This window comes from Arachis ipaensis, chromosome B6 (genome assembly GCF_059453495.1).
Source record: "Arachis ipaensis isolate K30076 ecotype BB chromosome B6, ASM5945349v1, whole genome shotgun sequence".
NCBI lineage: Eukaryota > Viridiplantae > Streptophyta > Magnoliopsida > Fabales > Fabaceae > Arachis > Arachis ipaensis.
The window spans coordinates 47867646-47884908 of NC_142441.1; the positions used below are offsets into that span (position 1 = coordinate 47867646).

The 17263-nt window shown below is 37.8% G+C and overlaps 2 protein-coding genes and 1 non-coding gene across 3 annotated transcripts; 2 read left to right on the forward strand and 1 right to left on the reverse strand.

Moving 5' to 3' along the window:
• The first annotated feature begins 2740 nt into the window (after positions 1-2740).
• On the forward strand, positions 2741-3076 carry LOC148555447 (uncharacterized). Its single transcript, XM_088490652.1, has one exon. The coding sequence runs from the start codon at positions 2741-2743 to the stop codon at positions 3074-3076; it is 336 nt and encodes a 111-aa protein (XP_088346778.1).
• A 2360-nt stretch (positions 3077-5436) lies between these two features.
• Positions 5437-6190, forward strand: LOC107648134 (ATP-dependent DNA helicase homolog MER3-like). The gene is made up of 4 exons (XM_016352125.3): positions 5437-5667; positions 5748-5811; positions 5930-6013; positions 6102-6190. Exons 1-4 carry the CDS (start codon positions 5437-5439, stop codon positions 6137-6139), a joined length of 417 nt encoding a protein of 138 aa, XP_016207611.2. The 3' UTR covers positions 6140-6190.
• A 4679-nt stretch (positions 6191-10869) lies between these two features.
• On the reverse strand, positions 10870-10977 carry LOC148555448 (small nucleolar RNA R71). Its single transcript, XR_015887756.1, has one exon. It is a non-coding gene; the product is annotated as a small nucleolar RNA R71 (small nucleolar RNA).
• Between the last annotated feature and the right edge of the window lie 6286 nt (positions 10978-17263).

A 17263-nucleotide genomic window follows, 5' to 3' on the forward strand; every position in this document is an offset into this window, starting at 1 on the left:
GGTTAGTTTTTGTATTTGAGCACTTTTCGGCATGGTAGTTGTTTCTGGTTAGGGCTACTTGGTTAGGGTGATGACTTCTCTTCCAAGAAATCATTTTTGGGGCACCCTACCAATTTGAAAAATTTTTTGTGTTAATCTTGCTTGAAGAATGTATCTTGGAACATGGTTATAGAGATAGAACACACAACCTTGTGATATTTTGAGCTTAATTGATTGGTTGCATCTTATCAACCAATATATCTTGTTTCGGTGTGTGCTGTTCTCTCTATGATTGTGATCTTTGTCTTGGTTGATTCTATATTTCCATTGTTTGGTGTATGCATGCATATGTGGCAAAAGATAGTCAATGGGTAGTTAGGTTTTATATTTTAATTACATAGATTGTCTTAGGTTAGGTGGGAAATTTAGGTTAATCAAGGATTCAAATTTTAGTCCACTTGACCAAATACAATCCTACCTTCACCCTAACCCCATTACAACCCTTGGAAAGACCTCTTGATATGTGTATTCATGTATTAAACATATGTTGATTGGTTGAAGAAGAGCAAGCCTTAGAAAGCAAGATTAGTAGAGAATTGAGAGAATCGGTCCTCAAACACTAGAGAGGATAGAGTGCAAACACTTCCGGTGAGAGTTTGATGCTAAACTCCTTGTTCCCGGCTTTCACGAGCTTCCTTCATGCAAGTCATTTACACTCTATGTTGATATTTGAATTGATAGAGTTCATGAATTATCTTATCACTTTGGCCCTATGTGCTCATTTATGTTCTTGGAAGTTATTCACATTTGACCAAGTAGATAGATACATTTGCATTAGTTGCATCCATATAGGTAATTTTCATTCAATAAACTCCAGTCTCCTATGTTCTTTGGTCTTTCAATTTTTAGCATGAGGACATGCTTGGTTTAAGTGTGGGGAGATTTGATAAACCCCAATTTTAGGGTTTATCTTGTGTAGAATTTGGGGGGTTTTATCAATATTCTTTCACACTTATTCATATAAAATGCATAGTTTGTGTCTCCTTCCTTATTTTGCTTCATGGTTGAAAACATGTTTCTTTGACCTTAAAAATGCTATATTTTAATCCTCTTCTATTACCATTCGATGCAGTGATATGTTTGTTAAGTGATTTCAGAGTTTATAGGGTAAGAATGGCATAGAGGAGAGAAAGGAAGCATGCACAAGTGGAAGGAACATAAAGAATGGAGCTTTGGAGAATTGGCCGCGACGCGCACGCGTAGCCGACACACACGCATGGGAGCATGTTGCTAGTATTGGCATGCAAAAGTTGGCGCATGCGCGTGGCTGAGCAAAGATCTCATCAACGCATACGCGTGCATGACGTGTACGTGTGACGCTCGGCACGTGACTTCATTAGTGAAATCGTGGCTGGCAATTTTTAAAGAGCTCCAGGCCCAATCTGAGCTTAATTCTGGAGGGAAAAGACCCAAGGAACCAAGGATTGAGGGGGATTCACACATTAGAGAATTTTTAGCTAGTTTTTGAGTTTATGTTTCTAGAGAGAGAAACTTTCATTTCTCTCTAGGTTTTAGCTTTCTCAATTTCAAATTCACTTGGATCCCTTGGTTAAATCTGTTTTGAATTCAATTTTACATTGCTTTAATTTGTAGATCTCATTCTTCTACTTTCATTTAATGTTTTTGTTACTCTAGTTACTTTGAATCTTAGATCTGGATCTTGTCTACATTGATTTTTATTAAGGCATTGTGGAATTTCATGTTATTTGTTGTTTATTGCTTGATTGTTGTTAGTTGTTTGTAGTTGATAGCCTTGATTTGAATTTTTTTTTCTTAATTTCATAATGTCTTCCATTATTGCTCACCAAATATTTGAGAAAATGTCAATTGTAGCTATGGAGTAGATTTTCACTCTTGGCTTGGGAGTTGGGTAATTGGAGACACTTGAATTGTTAAAGCCTTTTGTTGATTGATAATTGGAAATTACTAGTTGATTTGAATGCCACTAAAGCTAGTCTTTCTTTAGGATTTGACTAGGACTTGTGGACTCAAATTGATTATCTCCATTTGACTTTCCTTCATAGTTAGAGGTTAACTAAGTGGAGCAATATCCGATTAATGTCACAATTGATGGAGGCAATGACAATAGGAATTCCAATTCTCACCCCTAGCCAAGAATTCTACATTGATTGATTATCATTCATTCTTGTTAGTTTAATTTCTTAATTCCCTTATTCCAATTGTTAATTGCTCATTGTTGTAGTTTCGTATTCATTTACTTTTCTTGTATTCACTCCAGAATACCAAGAGAACTCTTAACCAATGATGTGCATCTTAGGGAAACTCCTAGGGAGAACGACCCGGGATTCTACTCTTGGTTATTGATTTTGAATTGTGGTGACAAATATCGACAAATATCTCACATCAGTTGTTTGCAACCATTTTAATATTTTGTGAGCCTACATATGTAAGAAGCTTATGTGTTGAATTTTTTTCATATATGATGGATGATTATCCGTTAACCAACACTACAACAGCCTTAGTGTTAACAAATCGGCTACTCAGGGATATAAATGATATCCTCCTTCAACATGAAAAATAGATTACACAATACGATTTGCCAGCTCTAACTCATGAAAATGACAATGACAACTCGATACCCAGAGTTATCCAAGAAGAATCGTCCATCGCAGTACCCTGGGAAGACCTGTGTTCTATAGAAAGATTGAACAATGACCAATGTAAAGCTTTCAAGTGCATTATGAATACTATTGATCGAAGAAAAAGTGGAGTGTTCTTTGTTGATGGGCCGGGAGGAGCAGGAAAAACATTTCTTTACAGAGCTATAATTGTAGAATTGAGAAATAAAGGTCATATTGTCTTGGTAACTGCATCATTAGGAATAGCTACAATATTATTGCCTGGGGGTCGAACAGCTCATTCTAGGTTTAAGATCCCAATTAATGCAGAACTATCATCCATTTGCAACATAAGCAAACAATCAGATCTTGCAAAGCTGATTAGACAAATAACAACAATAATTTGGGATGAAGCACCAATGGCAAATAAAGATTCAGTGCAATCATTAGACCGCTGATGAACGGATAATTTATACCCTTTTTGCACTACAAGAAAAAAGGCCTATGGCCACACTTTTTTTGCTACGTTTTAAAAGCGTGGCCAAAAGTGGTCTATGGCCACGCTTTTGTGAGGGTGGCACTTGAATAGAGATTTGGCCACATTTTTTATTGCTACGCTTCAAAAGCGTGGTGAAAAAGGTCAATGGCCACGTTTTTATGAGGGTGACAGTTGATGCGAGATTTAGCCACGTTTTTTTTCTGCCACGCTTATAAAGCGTAGCCATAGAGAGATTTCGGCACGCTTTTAAAGCGTGACAACAGGAATTTATTATTGTGGCGTTTGAAAAGCGTAGCCGTTTCCTACAAACCTTTTGGCACGCTTCAAAAGCGTGGCCAAAAGGTTCCCTCAAAAAAAAATAAAAATGTGAGTCTCTTGTAAGTCTTAAAACTTTTTGAGATTAAAGACTAAAGAGCTCGTATACTACCCTGCCTTCATCAGAAGCTCTTTCAAAGACCCTAAACCCTAACTCCTCCTTCTTCAAACATTATTAAGCCCTAACTCCTGCGACGACGAACCACTCCTGCAACGATGACACTCTGTGAAGTACCTAGCTGCGCTCGCGATGCCTCCACCAGCAATCCCTCTTCCGGCACCCCTAACCCTCATTCTGCGGTGACTCTCCAGCAGTGACTCCCTCCGCTCAGTTGTCGTTGCAAACCCGCCGTCGATGCTCCCTTTGCCGCCGCTCCCTTCCGTTTCTGCAAACCCTTGACTCCTTCGGCGCTGCTCCCTTCGATTTCGTGAAGAAGCTGCAGCCGAAGCTCAAGGAGATTCGGAGGGTGTACTCTTCCCCTGAATTCAGCAAGAAGGTTCTGGAGAAATGGCACCCCAGGGCAACAATTCGGATTGACCTTTCTGCGATTCGAAACGCCATCGTTTCGGAGGTGGAGGAGGAAGACGAAGATAGCAATGCTACTGTGGTGTTTGAGAGGGGGAAGAGGGGGCGGAGGTTGAGCTTGAAGGAGTTTTGGGGTGAGTGGGTTAGGGAGGCTGAAGGTGAGGGTAGTGGTGGTGGTGATTGGGAACCAATTCGAGCTTTGAAGAGCAGGTTTAAGGACTTTGAGAAGTGTAGTTCCTCCTCTGAGATTTTCGATGGCTTCAAGAACAGTGAATTTCTCGAGAAAGTCAAGTCCAGCTTGGTATGCTTCCTTCTCTTTCCCCTTTTTCTGCAACTTCAATACTGTTAATTTATGCTCTTTATTCTGTTCTTTTCTTTGTTTAGTTAAATTTCAGCTTGAATTGCAAGTAGGTTCCACTTTCGTTGTTTCTATTTTCACAGTTACTATTTTTAGGAACAGGCTGTTGTTTAGCTTTTCACAATTTCTATATGCACCTCTTTTTTTTGTTCATGGGGTACAGATATTCATATAATCCTTTGTCTGAGAGTAGTTTTTGCAAGGAGAATTCGATAGAGGGTCTGTCGACTTTCTAATTTATGTCTTTATGTGTGTATTCATCCAAGCAGCTATTCTACTGAAAATTATCTGTAGTGTTAGATTAATTTTACTGTTAGAAGGATTATTATTTCTTGTTATTATCCATTTGCATGCAATTAGTGAGTTCAATGCGTCTGTTGACTGGGATGGAGTGGATGTTGTGATTTTTCTTTTTCTTAGTCCTTTTTACTTTTTAGTAAATAACATGTCAAGTGTATATACATGTGAATGTCATTAACTAACTTCCTCAGAGTTGGATTTTGCTCATTTGAACATCAATTTGATGACTGCTTCATTCTAAGGACTATTTTCTTCTTTTGTTGTTGAAATCAATGCGCTGGGATCATCAAGACTCAAAGGACTCCTTAAAACCCATTATTCCTTGGATTTTTTTAGTTGTGTCCAAAAATGTCTCTTATGTTTTTGGGCATAAAGTTTTCAGCTGGTATCATATTCATGTGAGGGGGGCTATCTTTAATTGAGACATCATTACACCATTAGGATTTGTTGTGAAAAGATTAAATAAATAAAAGAGGTGCAAAACGAAATAGGGGATGAGAAACTCAAGCATGATAAAAATGCTATCTTCTAATAGTTGTTTGCATGATAAGGGTGTCATTGTCATTCTTCTCCTTGTGTTATAATTATTAACTTTTTCTCTGTACTGGTTCTTTTATGTTCACTTGTTGCAGGAAGTGGCACCATTGGACGTACCAGAACTTCTGGCCTACTTCGTTAAACAATCTGGGCCATAAAGAACGAGATAAAAAACTGAAATGGGAAGTTAACTCTTGTGTATAGTGGTTATTGTCTTGGCTCATAATCATTGATATTATTTTGACTTGTGCAAATTTGTTGTATTATTAAATTTAGGCAGGCTATGCCCCAGCCAAGAATGACTTTCTATTTGAGAAGGTTTGTTTCCAGAAATGGTAAGGGTGGGGGAAGTCAATTCCAGAATGACTTTCTCATTATGATATTTTCTTCAAATAGATTGCTTCCATGTGTGACGGAACATTTACTTGCGGAAATAGTTCAACTGACAGTAACTGATATTACAAAAGCAATTGAGTGGTTGCAATGCTCATACTTGTATGTTAGAATGAAAAAGGTATGTAATTAAGAATGTCTTTCAGATTTATCATTGAGTTTCTCCAATTTGGTCTGATGAAAATTTTTATCTGCAAGCAGAACCCTGAGAACTATTCAATTAAGAAAGGAATTTCTGGTGATCGTTTAGTGAAGCATGTTCAAGGTGCAATTGTTGTCCTGCAGTTGAGCTTATAGCTTTCTATTTTTATTCCTCTCTTTCTCCAAGGTTTTTGTTTTCCTCCTATTTCACTTCATTAATTATTGAAGCTATGTTATGTTAGATATTTGTGTTAAGAAAGTTAACGAGTTATCTCAGCACCAAATGGTAGAGATTGATGAAGATGGTTTCCTCTTGAGCCCATTAGGTATGTTATTAAGTATAATTTATTATCATGCTATATTTACAGAAATTAGAATCCAAACTGGTTGCTGATATTTCCTTTTCTACTGCAGATCCTGGGAGGCTAATGACAGTATTATTTGAGATTTGATACTATGAAACAGATAATGAGGACACCTGAAAACTGCTGTCTAGAAGATGCGCTTCATGTTATTTGCTCTGCAGAAGAAATTACTTGTGCGGATATTCTCATTAACTGTTTTAGTGTCTAATGCAAATATGTTTCTTCATTAAGTATTGATATAGTGTTGTACCCGTAAAATGAAGGGATACAGCTAAGACACAATGAGAAGAAGTTTTGTCATTTGTTGTTGGATAATTTTAAAGCTGGGACTATGTCCCATAGTTTTATCGTGATTCTCCATAGAGCTTTGATTTCTTGTATGAATAGAGCTTTGTCTAGTCATGTTTCATTCAAAAGCAAGCTTATTCTCTCTCTCTCTCTCTCTCTCTCTCTCTCTCTCTCTCTCTCTCTCTCTCTCTCTCACTCAGCGTAGCCATATAAATCTCTATTGGCACGCTTTAAAAGCGTAGCCATAATGTACAATAGCATCAACAGCTACGCTTTGCATGGCTGTTTCTCACAGCTATTGGCACGCTTTAAAAGCGTTGCGATCTTTAAAAACGTGGCAAAAAAAAAAGCGTGACGATAGGTCACCAAAAGCGTAGCGATAGAGCAACCGGCACCCTTGCAGTTGTGACCCTTTCAAAAGCGTGCCGGTAACTCAAAAAGCGTGGCAAAAAGCTATCACTACGCTTTTTTGGACTTTTTGCCACACTTTAAAAGCGTAGCAAAAAGCTTGTTTTCTTGTAGTGTTGGCATTGTTTTTACATAATTTTTAGTATGATTTAGTTACTTTTTATTATATTTTTATTAGTTTTTATTCAAAAATCACATTTCTGGACTTTACTATGAGTTTGTGTGTTTTTCTGTGATTTCATGTATTTTCTGGCTGAAATTGAGGGACCTGAGCAAAAATCTGATTCAGAGGCTGAAAAAGGACTGCAGATGTTGTTGGATTCTGACCCTCCTGAACTCGAAGTAGATTTTCTGGAGCTACAGAAGCCTAATTGGTGCGCTCTCAATTATGTTGGAAAGTAGACATCCTGAGCTTTCCAGAAATATATAATAGTCCATACTTTTCCCGAGATTTGATGGCCCAAACTGGCGCTCAAATCCAGCCTAAAACTTTCTTGCGTAAAACGCCCAAAATGGCACCCAAGCTGGCGTTTAACTCCAGGAATAGCCTATGCACGTGTAAAGCTTAATGCTCAGCCCAAGCACACACCAAGTGGGCCCTGGAAGTGGATTTCTGCACTATCTGCACTTAGTTACTGATTTTCTGTAAACATAAGTTACTAGTTTAGTATAAATAGCACTTTTTACTATTGTATTCCTATCAATCTTTACAGCTCTGGATGTTTAGTCCTTAGACCTTTGGAATGGAGGCTGGCCTCATGGCCATGCCTAGACCTTTTTCACTTATGTATTTTCAACGGTGGAGTTTCTACACCCCATAGATTAAGGTGTGGAGCTCTGTTATTCTTCATGAATTAATGCAAGTACTATTGTTTTTCCTTCAATTCACGCCTACTTCTTCTCTAAGATACTCACTCGTACTTCAATCTAGAGAATGATATGATCTGTGACACTCATCATTATTCTCAATTCTATGAACGCGTACCTGACAACCACTTCCGTTCTATCTGAGCTCAACGTAGTCATTGCGCGACAGCTTGAGTGCATATCTCTTGGGTATCTAATACACGGACCGAGTCTGTGAGATGAGTATCTTCGTGCCATAGGCTAGAACCAATTGGCAGCCATTCTTGAGATCCAGAAAGTCTAAACCTTGTCTGTGGTATTTCGAGTAGGATCTAGGAAGGGATGACTGTAAAGAGCTTCAAACCTACGAATGTTGGGCGCAGTGACAGTGCGCAAAAGGATCAATGGATTCTATTCCGACGCTAGCAGGAATCGACAGATGATTAGCCATGCGGTAGCTATGCCTGGTATTTTTTATCTGAGATGAGAAATCTGACAGTTGATTAGCCATGCAGAAACCGTAGAGGACCATTTTCACTGAGAGGATCCTACAGCTTGCCATGGAAGGGAACACGCATGGTTGGAAGAAGGCAATAGGAATGTAGAGGTTCAGAAGCAACAAAGCATCTCCAAAACGCTTATCTGAAATTCCCACCAATGAATTACATAAGTATCTCTATTTTATTTTTTTATTTATCTTTTAATTATCAAAACTCATAACCATTTGAATCCACCTGACTGAGATTTACAAGATGGCCATAGGTTGCTTCAAGCCGACAATCTCCGTGGGATCGACCCTTACTCGCGTAAAGTATTACTTGGACGACCCAGTGCACTTGCTGGTTAGTTGTGCGGAGTTATGAAAAGTGTGAATCACAATTTCCCACACCAAGTTTTTTGCGTTGTTGCCGGGGATTGTTCGAGTTTGGACAACTGACGGTTCATCCTGTTGCTTAGATTAGGTAATTTTATTTTATGTTTAAGTTTTTTAATTCTTATTTTCTAAAAAAAAAGTTTGTTCTTCAGAGTTTTTAAGAATGAATTCTAGAGTTTCATGAGATATGTTGAATCCTGGCTAGCTGTTAAGCCATGTCTAATCTTTTAGACCGACGTTTTCACTTATCTTTGCAAGAGCCTTTTGGTTCCCATCAATTTGGCTGTTGTATGTAATGCTCTGCTAAAGCTTGGCTGGCCATTGGCCATGTCTAATTCTATTGGACCGAAGCTTTAGACTAACATTGCACGAATCCTGGAATTCTTATAAAAAATTTTGAATTTCTTTATTTTCTTTTCCCAAAATAATTTTAGAAAAATACAACAAAAAAAAATTTAATAAAATCATAAAACCAAAAATTTTGTGTTTCTTGTTTGAGTCTAGTGTCAAATTTTAAGTTTGGTGTCAATTGTATGTTTTAACTTTTCTAAAATTTTCGAAAATATATGCATTGTGTTCTTCTTTATCTTCAAGTTGTTCTTGATGATTTTCTTTGTTTAATCTTGTGATTTTCTTGTTGTGTGTCTTTTGTTGTTTTTCATATGCATTTTCGAATTTATAGTGTCTAAACATTAAAATTTTTTATGTTTGGTGTCTTGCATGTGTTTCTTTTCTTAAAATTTTTCAAAAATATGTTCTTGATGTTCATCATGATCTTCAAAGTGTTCTTGGTGTTCATTTTGACATTCAAAGTGTTCTTGCATGCATTATTTGTTTTGATCTTAATTTCTTATATTTTGTGTCATTGTTTTATTTTTCTCTCGTTTTATTAAAAATTCAAAAAATAAAAAAAAATAACTTTCCCTTATTTTACTCTTCAATTTCGAAATTTTGGATTGACTTAGTAAAAAATTTTCAAAATTTGGTTGTTTCTTATTAGTCATGTCAAAATTTCAATTTAAAAATTCTATCTTTTCAAAACTTTTTCAAAAAAATCAAATCTTTTTCATTTTTCTTCTTAATATTTTCAAAATTTTTAAAAATTGATTTTCAAAATCTTTTTTTATTTTTATTTCATATTTTCGAAATTATTGCTAACATTTGATGTTTTGATTCAAATATTTCAAGTTGTTACTTGCCTATTAAGAAATGTTCAATCTTTAAATTCTAGAATCATATCTTTTAGTTTCTTGTTAGTCAAGTAATCAACTTTAATTTCAAAAATCAAATCTTTTTAATTTCTTTTTCAAATCTTTTTCAAAATAAATTTCAATCATATCTTTTTCAAAATTTAATTTCAAAATCTTTTTCTAACTTCTTATTTCTTCAAAATTGATTTTCAAATCTTTTTCAATTAACTACTTGACTTTTTGTTTTAATTTTAAAAGTTTACTATTTCTTATCTTTTTCAAAACCACCTAACTACTTTTCTCTCTCTAATTTTCGAAAACCACTAACAACTTTTTTAAAATTCTTTTTAATTAACTAATTGTTTTAGATTCTAATTTTATTTTATTTCTTCTAACAAATTCGAATTCTAACTAATAATTAAAATAAAAACAAAAATATTTTTCTTTTATTTTTAATTAAATATTCGAGTACATTCTCTCTCTCATCTCTTTCTATTTATTTATTTATTTACTAACACTCTTCTTCTTAAAATTCGAACCCTCCCCCTCTCTCTGTGTTTGAATTCTTCCTCTTCTCCCTTCTTCATTCTATTCTTCTACTCACATAAAGGAATCTCTATACTATGACATAGAGGATTTCTCTTCTTTTCTGTTCTCTTCTTTTTCAAATGAGCAGGAACAAGGATAAGAACATTCTTGTTGAAGCTGATCCTGAACCTGAAAGGACTCTGAAGAGGAAGCTAAGAGAAGCTAACGCACAACACTCTGGAGAGGACCTTACACAAATTTTTGAAAAAGAAGTAGAGATGGCAGCCGAAAATAACAACAATGGTGGAGATGCAAGGAAGATGATTGGTGACTTTACTGCACCAACTTCTAACTTCTATGGAAGAAGCATCTCAATTCCTGCAATTGGAGTAAACAACTTTGAGCTTAAGCCTCAATTAGTTTCTCTAATACAACAGAATTGCAAGTTTCATGGACTTCCATTGGAAGATCCTCATAAGTTCTTAGCTGAATTCTTGCAAATCTGTGACACTACTAAGACCAATGGGGTTAATCTTGAGGTCTACAGACTTATGCTTTTCCCCTTTGCTGTAAGAGACAGAGCTAGAACATGGTTAGACTCACAACCTAAAGAAAGCCTGAACTCTTGGGAAAAGTTCGTCAATACTTTCTTGGCCAAATTCTTTCCACCTCAAAAGTTGAGCAAGCTTAGAGTGGAAGTCCAAACCTTCAGACAGAAGGAAGGTGAATCCCTCTATGAAGCTTGGGAAAGATACAAGCAATTGATCAGAAGGTGTCCTTCTGACATGCTTTCAGAATGGAGCATCCTATGGATATTCTATGATGGTCTGTCTGAATTGTCCAAGATGTCATTGGACCACTCTGCTGGTGGATCTCTTCATCTGAAGAAGACGCCTACAAAAGCCCAGGAAATCATTAAAATGGTTGTAAATAACCAGTTCATGTACACTTCTGGAAGAAATCCTGTGAATAATGGGATGACTCAGAAGAAAGGAGTTCTTGAGATTGATACTTTGAATGTCATATTGGCTCAGAACAAAATATTGACTCAACAAGTCAATATGATTTCTCAGAGTCTGACTGGAATGCAAGCTGCATCCGGCAATACTAAGGAAGCTTCCTCTGAAGAAGAAGCTTATGACCCTGAGAATCCTGCAAGGAATAGGTGAATTACATGGGAGAATCCTATGGAAACACCTATAATCCTTCATGGAGAAATCATCCTAATTTCTCATGGAAGGATCAGCAGAAGCCTAATCAAGGCTTCAATAATAATAATGTTGGGAGAAATAGGTTTGGCAATAGCAAGCCTTTTCCATCATCTTCTGAGCAATAGACAGAGAATTCTAAGCAGAGTCTTTCTGACTTAACAACCATAGTCTCTGATCTATCTAAGACCACTCTCGGTTTCATGATTGAAACAAGGTCCTCCATCAGAAATTTGAAGGCACAAGTAGGTCAACTGAGTAAAAGAGTGACTGAAACTCCTCCTAGTACTCTCCTAAGTAATACAGAAGAGAATCCAAAAAGAGAGTGCAAGGCCATCAATATAACCAACATGGCCAAACCTGGAGAGAGTCAAAAGGCAGTGATTTCCAATGAGGAAGACCTCAATGGACGTCCACTAGCCAATAAGGAGTTTCCCATTGAGGAACCAGAGGAATCTGAGGCTCATATAGAGACCATAGAGATTCCACTGAACTTATTGTTGCCATTCATGAGCGCTGATGAGTATTCTTTCTCTGAAGAAGATGAAGATATTATTAAATAGCAAGTTGCTCAGTATCTAGGAGCAATCATAAAGCTGAATGCCAAGTTATTTGGTAATGAGACTTGGGAGGATGAACCTCCATTGCTCATTGATGAACTAAACACCTTGGTTCAACAGAAATTATCTCAGAAGAAACCGGATCCCAGAAAGTTCGTAATACCTTGCATCATAGGCACCATGACCTTTAAGAAAGCTCTGTTTGACCTTGGTTCAAGTATAAACCTCATGCCACTTTCTGTAATGGAGAAACTAGGGATCTTAGAGGTACAAGCTGCAAGAATCTCACTAGAGATGGCAGACAATTCAAGGAAACAGGCTTATGGACTTGTAGAGGATGTCTTAGTGAAGGTTGAAGGCTTTTACATCCCTACTGACTTCATAATCCTTGACACTGGGAATGAAGAGGATGAATCCATCATCCTTGGAAGACCCTTCCTAGCCATAGCAAGAGCTGTGATTGATGTGGACAGAAGAAAGTTAGTCCTTCAATTGAGTGAGGACTACCTTGTGTTTAAGGCTCAAGGATCTTCTTCTATAACCATGGAGAAGAAGCATGAAAAGCTTCTCTCAGTACAGAGTCAAACAGAGCCCCTACACTCAACTTCTAAGTTTGGTGTTGGGAGGCCACCATTAAGCTCTGAATCTCTGTGAAGCTCTCTAAGAGCTCACTGTCAAGCTATTGACATTAAAGAAGCGCTTGTTAGGAGGCAATCCAATATTATGTCATTATATTTATTTATATTCCCTTGTAATTTTATGTTTTCTTTAGGTTGATGATCATGTGAAGTCATAAAAATAACTGCTGAATTAAAGCAAAATGAAAAAACAGCATCAAAAATAGCACACCTTGGAGAACAGACTAAACGCCAGTAAGGATAGCAGAATGGGTGTTTAACGCCTAGCATGGTAGCATTCTGGGTGTTAAATTCCAGAATGGGCAGCATTCTGGGCATTTAACACCCAGAAAAGGGTGTCTGGCGTCTGGCTGGTGTTAAACGCCAGAAATGGTAGACAGACTGGCGTTTAACGCCAGAAAAGGGTGTCTGACTGGCGTTAAATGCCAGAAAGGGGCAGCAGACTGGCGTTTAACGCCAGGAAAGGTAGTAGAGCTGGCATTTAATGCCAGAATTGGCACATAGAGGGCATTTTAATGCCAAAATTGGCACACAGAGGGCGTTTACATGCCAGAATGGTGCAGGGAGCAGAATTCCTTGACACCTCAGGATCTGTGGACCCCACAGGATCCCCACCTACCCCACCTCTTCTTCTCTCCTCTTCACACCTTTCCATAACACTCTTCCCCAAATACGATTCACCTATCAAATCCTACCCTCTTCCCCATATTCTCTTCACCACTCACATCCATTCATCATAAACCCCACCTACCTCACCATTCAAATTCAAACCATTTCCCTCCCAAACCCACCACCTTCATGACCAAATTCCCTCTCTCTTCTACCCTATAAATACCCCTCCTCACTACCTTCAATTTCACACATCACAAACAATTCTTTCCCCTTTGGCCAAAACCCACACTACCCTCCATCTCCTCCATTTCTTATTCTTCTACTCCTTTCTTTCTTCTTTTGCTCGAGGACGAGCAAAACTTCTAAGTTTGGTGTGGGAAAAGCTCTTCTTTTTTTTATTTTTCCATAACCATCAATGGCACCTAAGGCCGGAGAAACCTCTAGAAAGAGGAAAGGGAAGACAATTGCTTCCACCTCCGAGTCATGGGAGATGGAGAGATTTATCTCAAAAGTCCATCAAGACCACTTCTATGAAGTTGTGGCCAAGAAAAAGGTGATCCCCGAGGTCCCCTTCTTGCTCAAAAAGAGTGAATATCCGGAGATCCGACGTGAGATTCGAAGAAGAGGTTGGGAAGCTCTCACCAACCCAATCCAACAAGTCAGAATCTTTAATGGTTCAAGAGTTCTATGCATGGATCACCAAGAACCATGATCAAAGTATGAACCCGAACCCAAAAAATTGGCTCACAATGGTTCGGGGGAATTACTTGGATTTCAGTCCGGAAAATATGAGGTTGGAATTTAACTTGCCAATGATAAGAGGAGATCCTCATCCTTTCACTAGAAGGGTCAACTTTGATCAAAGGTTGGACCAAGTCCTTAGGGACATTTGTGTGGAAGGAGCTCAATGGAAGAGAGACTCAAGAGGCAAGCCGGTTCAACTAAGAAGGCTTGACCTCAAACCCGTGGCTAGAAGATGGTTGGAGTTCATCCAATGCTCTATCATTCCTACTAGCAACCGGTCTGAAGTTACAATAGACCGGGCTATCATGATCCATAGTATCATGAATGGAGAGGAAGTAGAAGTTCATGAGATCGTACCTCTAGAACTCTACAAGGCGGCGGACAAGCCCTCCACTTTGGCAAGGTTAGCCTTCCCTCATCTCATCTGTAACCTATGCAATTCAGCTAGAATTGTCATAGAGAAAGACATCCTCATTGAAGGAGACAAGCCCATCACTAAGAAAAGGATGGAGCAAACAAGAGAGCCCACTCATGGACCTCAACAAGAGCATGAGGAAATTCCTCATCAAGATATCCCTGAGATACTTCAAGGGATGCATTTTCCTCCACACAACTATTGGGAGCAAATTAACACCTCCTTAGGAGAACTGAGTTCTAACATGGGGCAACTAAGGAAGGAGCACCAAGAGCACTCCATTATCCTCAATAAAATCAGAGAGGACCAAAGAGCCATAAGGGAGGAGCAACAAAGGCAAGGAAGAGACATAAAGGAGCTCAAGCACTCCATAAGATCTTCAAGAGGAAGAACTAGTCGCCATCACTAAGGTGGACCCGTTCTTTAATTTCCTTGTTCTTATTTTTCTATTTTTCGAATTCTATGCTTTATGTTTTGTCTATGTTTGTGTCTTTATTACATGATCATTAGTGTCTAGTGTCTATGTCTTAAAGCTATGAATGTCCTATGAATCCTTCACCTTTCTTAAATGAAAAATGTTTTTAATTGCAAAAGAATAAGAGGTACATGGATTTTGAATTTTATCTTGAAATTAGCTTAATTATTTTGATGTGGTGGCAATACTTTTTGTTTTCTGAATGAATGCTTGAACAATGCATATTTTTGAATTTGTTGTTTATGAATGTTAAAATTGTTGGCTCTTGAAAGAATAATGAAAAAGAGAAATGTTATTGATAATCTGAAAAATCATGAAATTGATTCTTGAAGCAAGAAAAAGTAGTGAATAGCAAAAGCTTGCGAAAAAATGCAAAAAAAAAATAAAAAAAATAAAGAAAAAAAGAGAAAGAAAAAGAAAAAAAGCAAGCAGAAAAAGCTAGTAACCCTTTAAACCAAAAGGCAAGGGTAAAGAGGATCCAAGGCTTTGAGCATTAATGGATAGGAGGGCCCAAAGGAATAAAATCCTGGCCTAAGCGGCTAAATCAAGCTGTCCCTAACCATGTGCTTGTGGCATGAAGGTGTCAAGTGAAAAGCTTGAGACTGAGTGGTTAAAGTCGTGGTCCAAAGCAAAAAGAGTGTGCTTAAGAGCTCTGGGTACCTCTAACTGGGGACTCTAGCAAAGCTGAGTCACAATCTGAAAAGGTTCACCCAGTTATGTGTCTGTGGCATTTATGTATCCGGTGGTAATATTGGAAAACAAAATGCTTAGGGTCACGGCCAAGACTCATAAAGTAGCTGTGTTCAAGAATCAACATACTGAACTAAGAGAATCAATAACACTATCTGAATTCTGAGTTCCTATGGATGCCAATCATTCTGAACTTCCAAGGATAAAGTGAGATGCCAAAACTGTTCAGAAGCAAAAAGGATACTAGCCCCGCTCATCTAATTAGAACTAAGTTCATTGATAAGTTTGGAATTTATTGTATTTTCTCTTCTTTTTATCCTATTTTGTTTTTAGTTGCTTGGGGACAAGCAACAATTTAAGTTTGGTGTTGTGATGAGCGGATAATTTATACCCTTTTTGGCATTGTTTTTACATAGTTTTAAGTATGATTTAGTTACTTTTTATTATATTTTTATTAGTTTTTATTCAAAAATCACATTTCTTGAATTTACTATGAGTTTGTGTGTTTTTCTGTGATTTCAGGTATTTTCTGGCTGAAATTGAGGGACCTGAGCAAAAATCTGATTCTGAGGCTGAAAAAGGAATGTAGATGTTGTTGGATTCTGACCCTCCTTCACTCAAAGTGAATTTTCCGGAGCTGCAGAAGTCCAATTGGCGCGCTCTCAATTGCGTTGGAAAGTAGACATCCTGGGCTTTCCAACGCCTAATAGTCCATACTTTGCCCAAGATTTGATGGCTCAAACTGGCGCTCAAAGCCAGCCTAAAACTTTCTGCCGTAAAATGCCCAAACTGGCACCAGAATTGTGTGTTTTTCTGTGATTTCAAGTATTTTCTGGCTGAAATTGAGGGACCTGAGCAAAAATCTGATTCTGAAGCAGAAAAAAGAATAAAGATGCTGTTGGAATCTCAATTTCTTGACTTTACTATGAGTTTGTGTGTTTTTCTGTGATTTCAGGTATTTTCTGGCTAAAATTGAGGGACCTGAGCAAATATCTGATTCTGAGGCTGAAAAAGGAATGCAGATGCTGTTGGATTCTGACCCTCCTGCACTCGAAGTGAATTTTCCGGAGCTACAAAAGCCCAATTGGCACGCTCTCAATTGCGTTGGAAAGTAGACATTGATAAACCACTATTTTATGGTTTATCTTGTGCTTAATTGAGTGGTTTTTATCTACTCTTTACCCACTTATTCATACTATTTGCATGGTTTTACATTTGCCTTCCTAATTATGTGCTTTAATTGAAAACATGTTTCTTTGGCCTTATATTTGCTAATATTAAATCCTCTCTTATCACCATTAGATGCCTTGATATGTGTGTTAAGTAATTTCAGAGATTATAGGGCAGGAATGGCTCAGAGGGTAGAAAGGAAGCATGCAAAAGTGGAAGGAATACAAGAAGTTGGAGAAATTGCTAAGCTGTCCAGCCTGACCTCTTCGCACTCAAACGGCTATAACGTTAGCTATAGAGGTCCAAACGATACGGTTCCAGTTGCGTTGGAAAGCTAACATCCGGGGCTTCGATTTGATATATAATATGTCATAGTTTCTCTGACGCTAGGCGACGCGATCGCGTGCTCCATGCGGTCGCGTCGCAGTGACGAAAATCAGCGTGTTTGAATTCTTCTCCAGCGATTTCCGGGCTGTTTTCGACCCAGTTTGCGGCCCAGAAAACATAGATTAGAGGCTATAAAGTGGGGGAATGCATCCATTCATCATCAGGCTCTCATAATTCA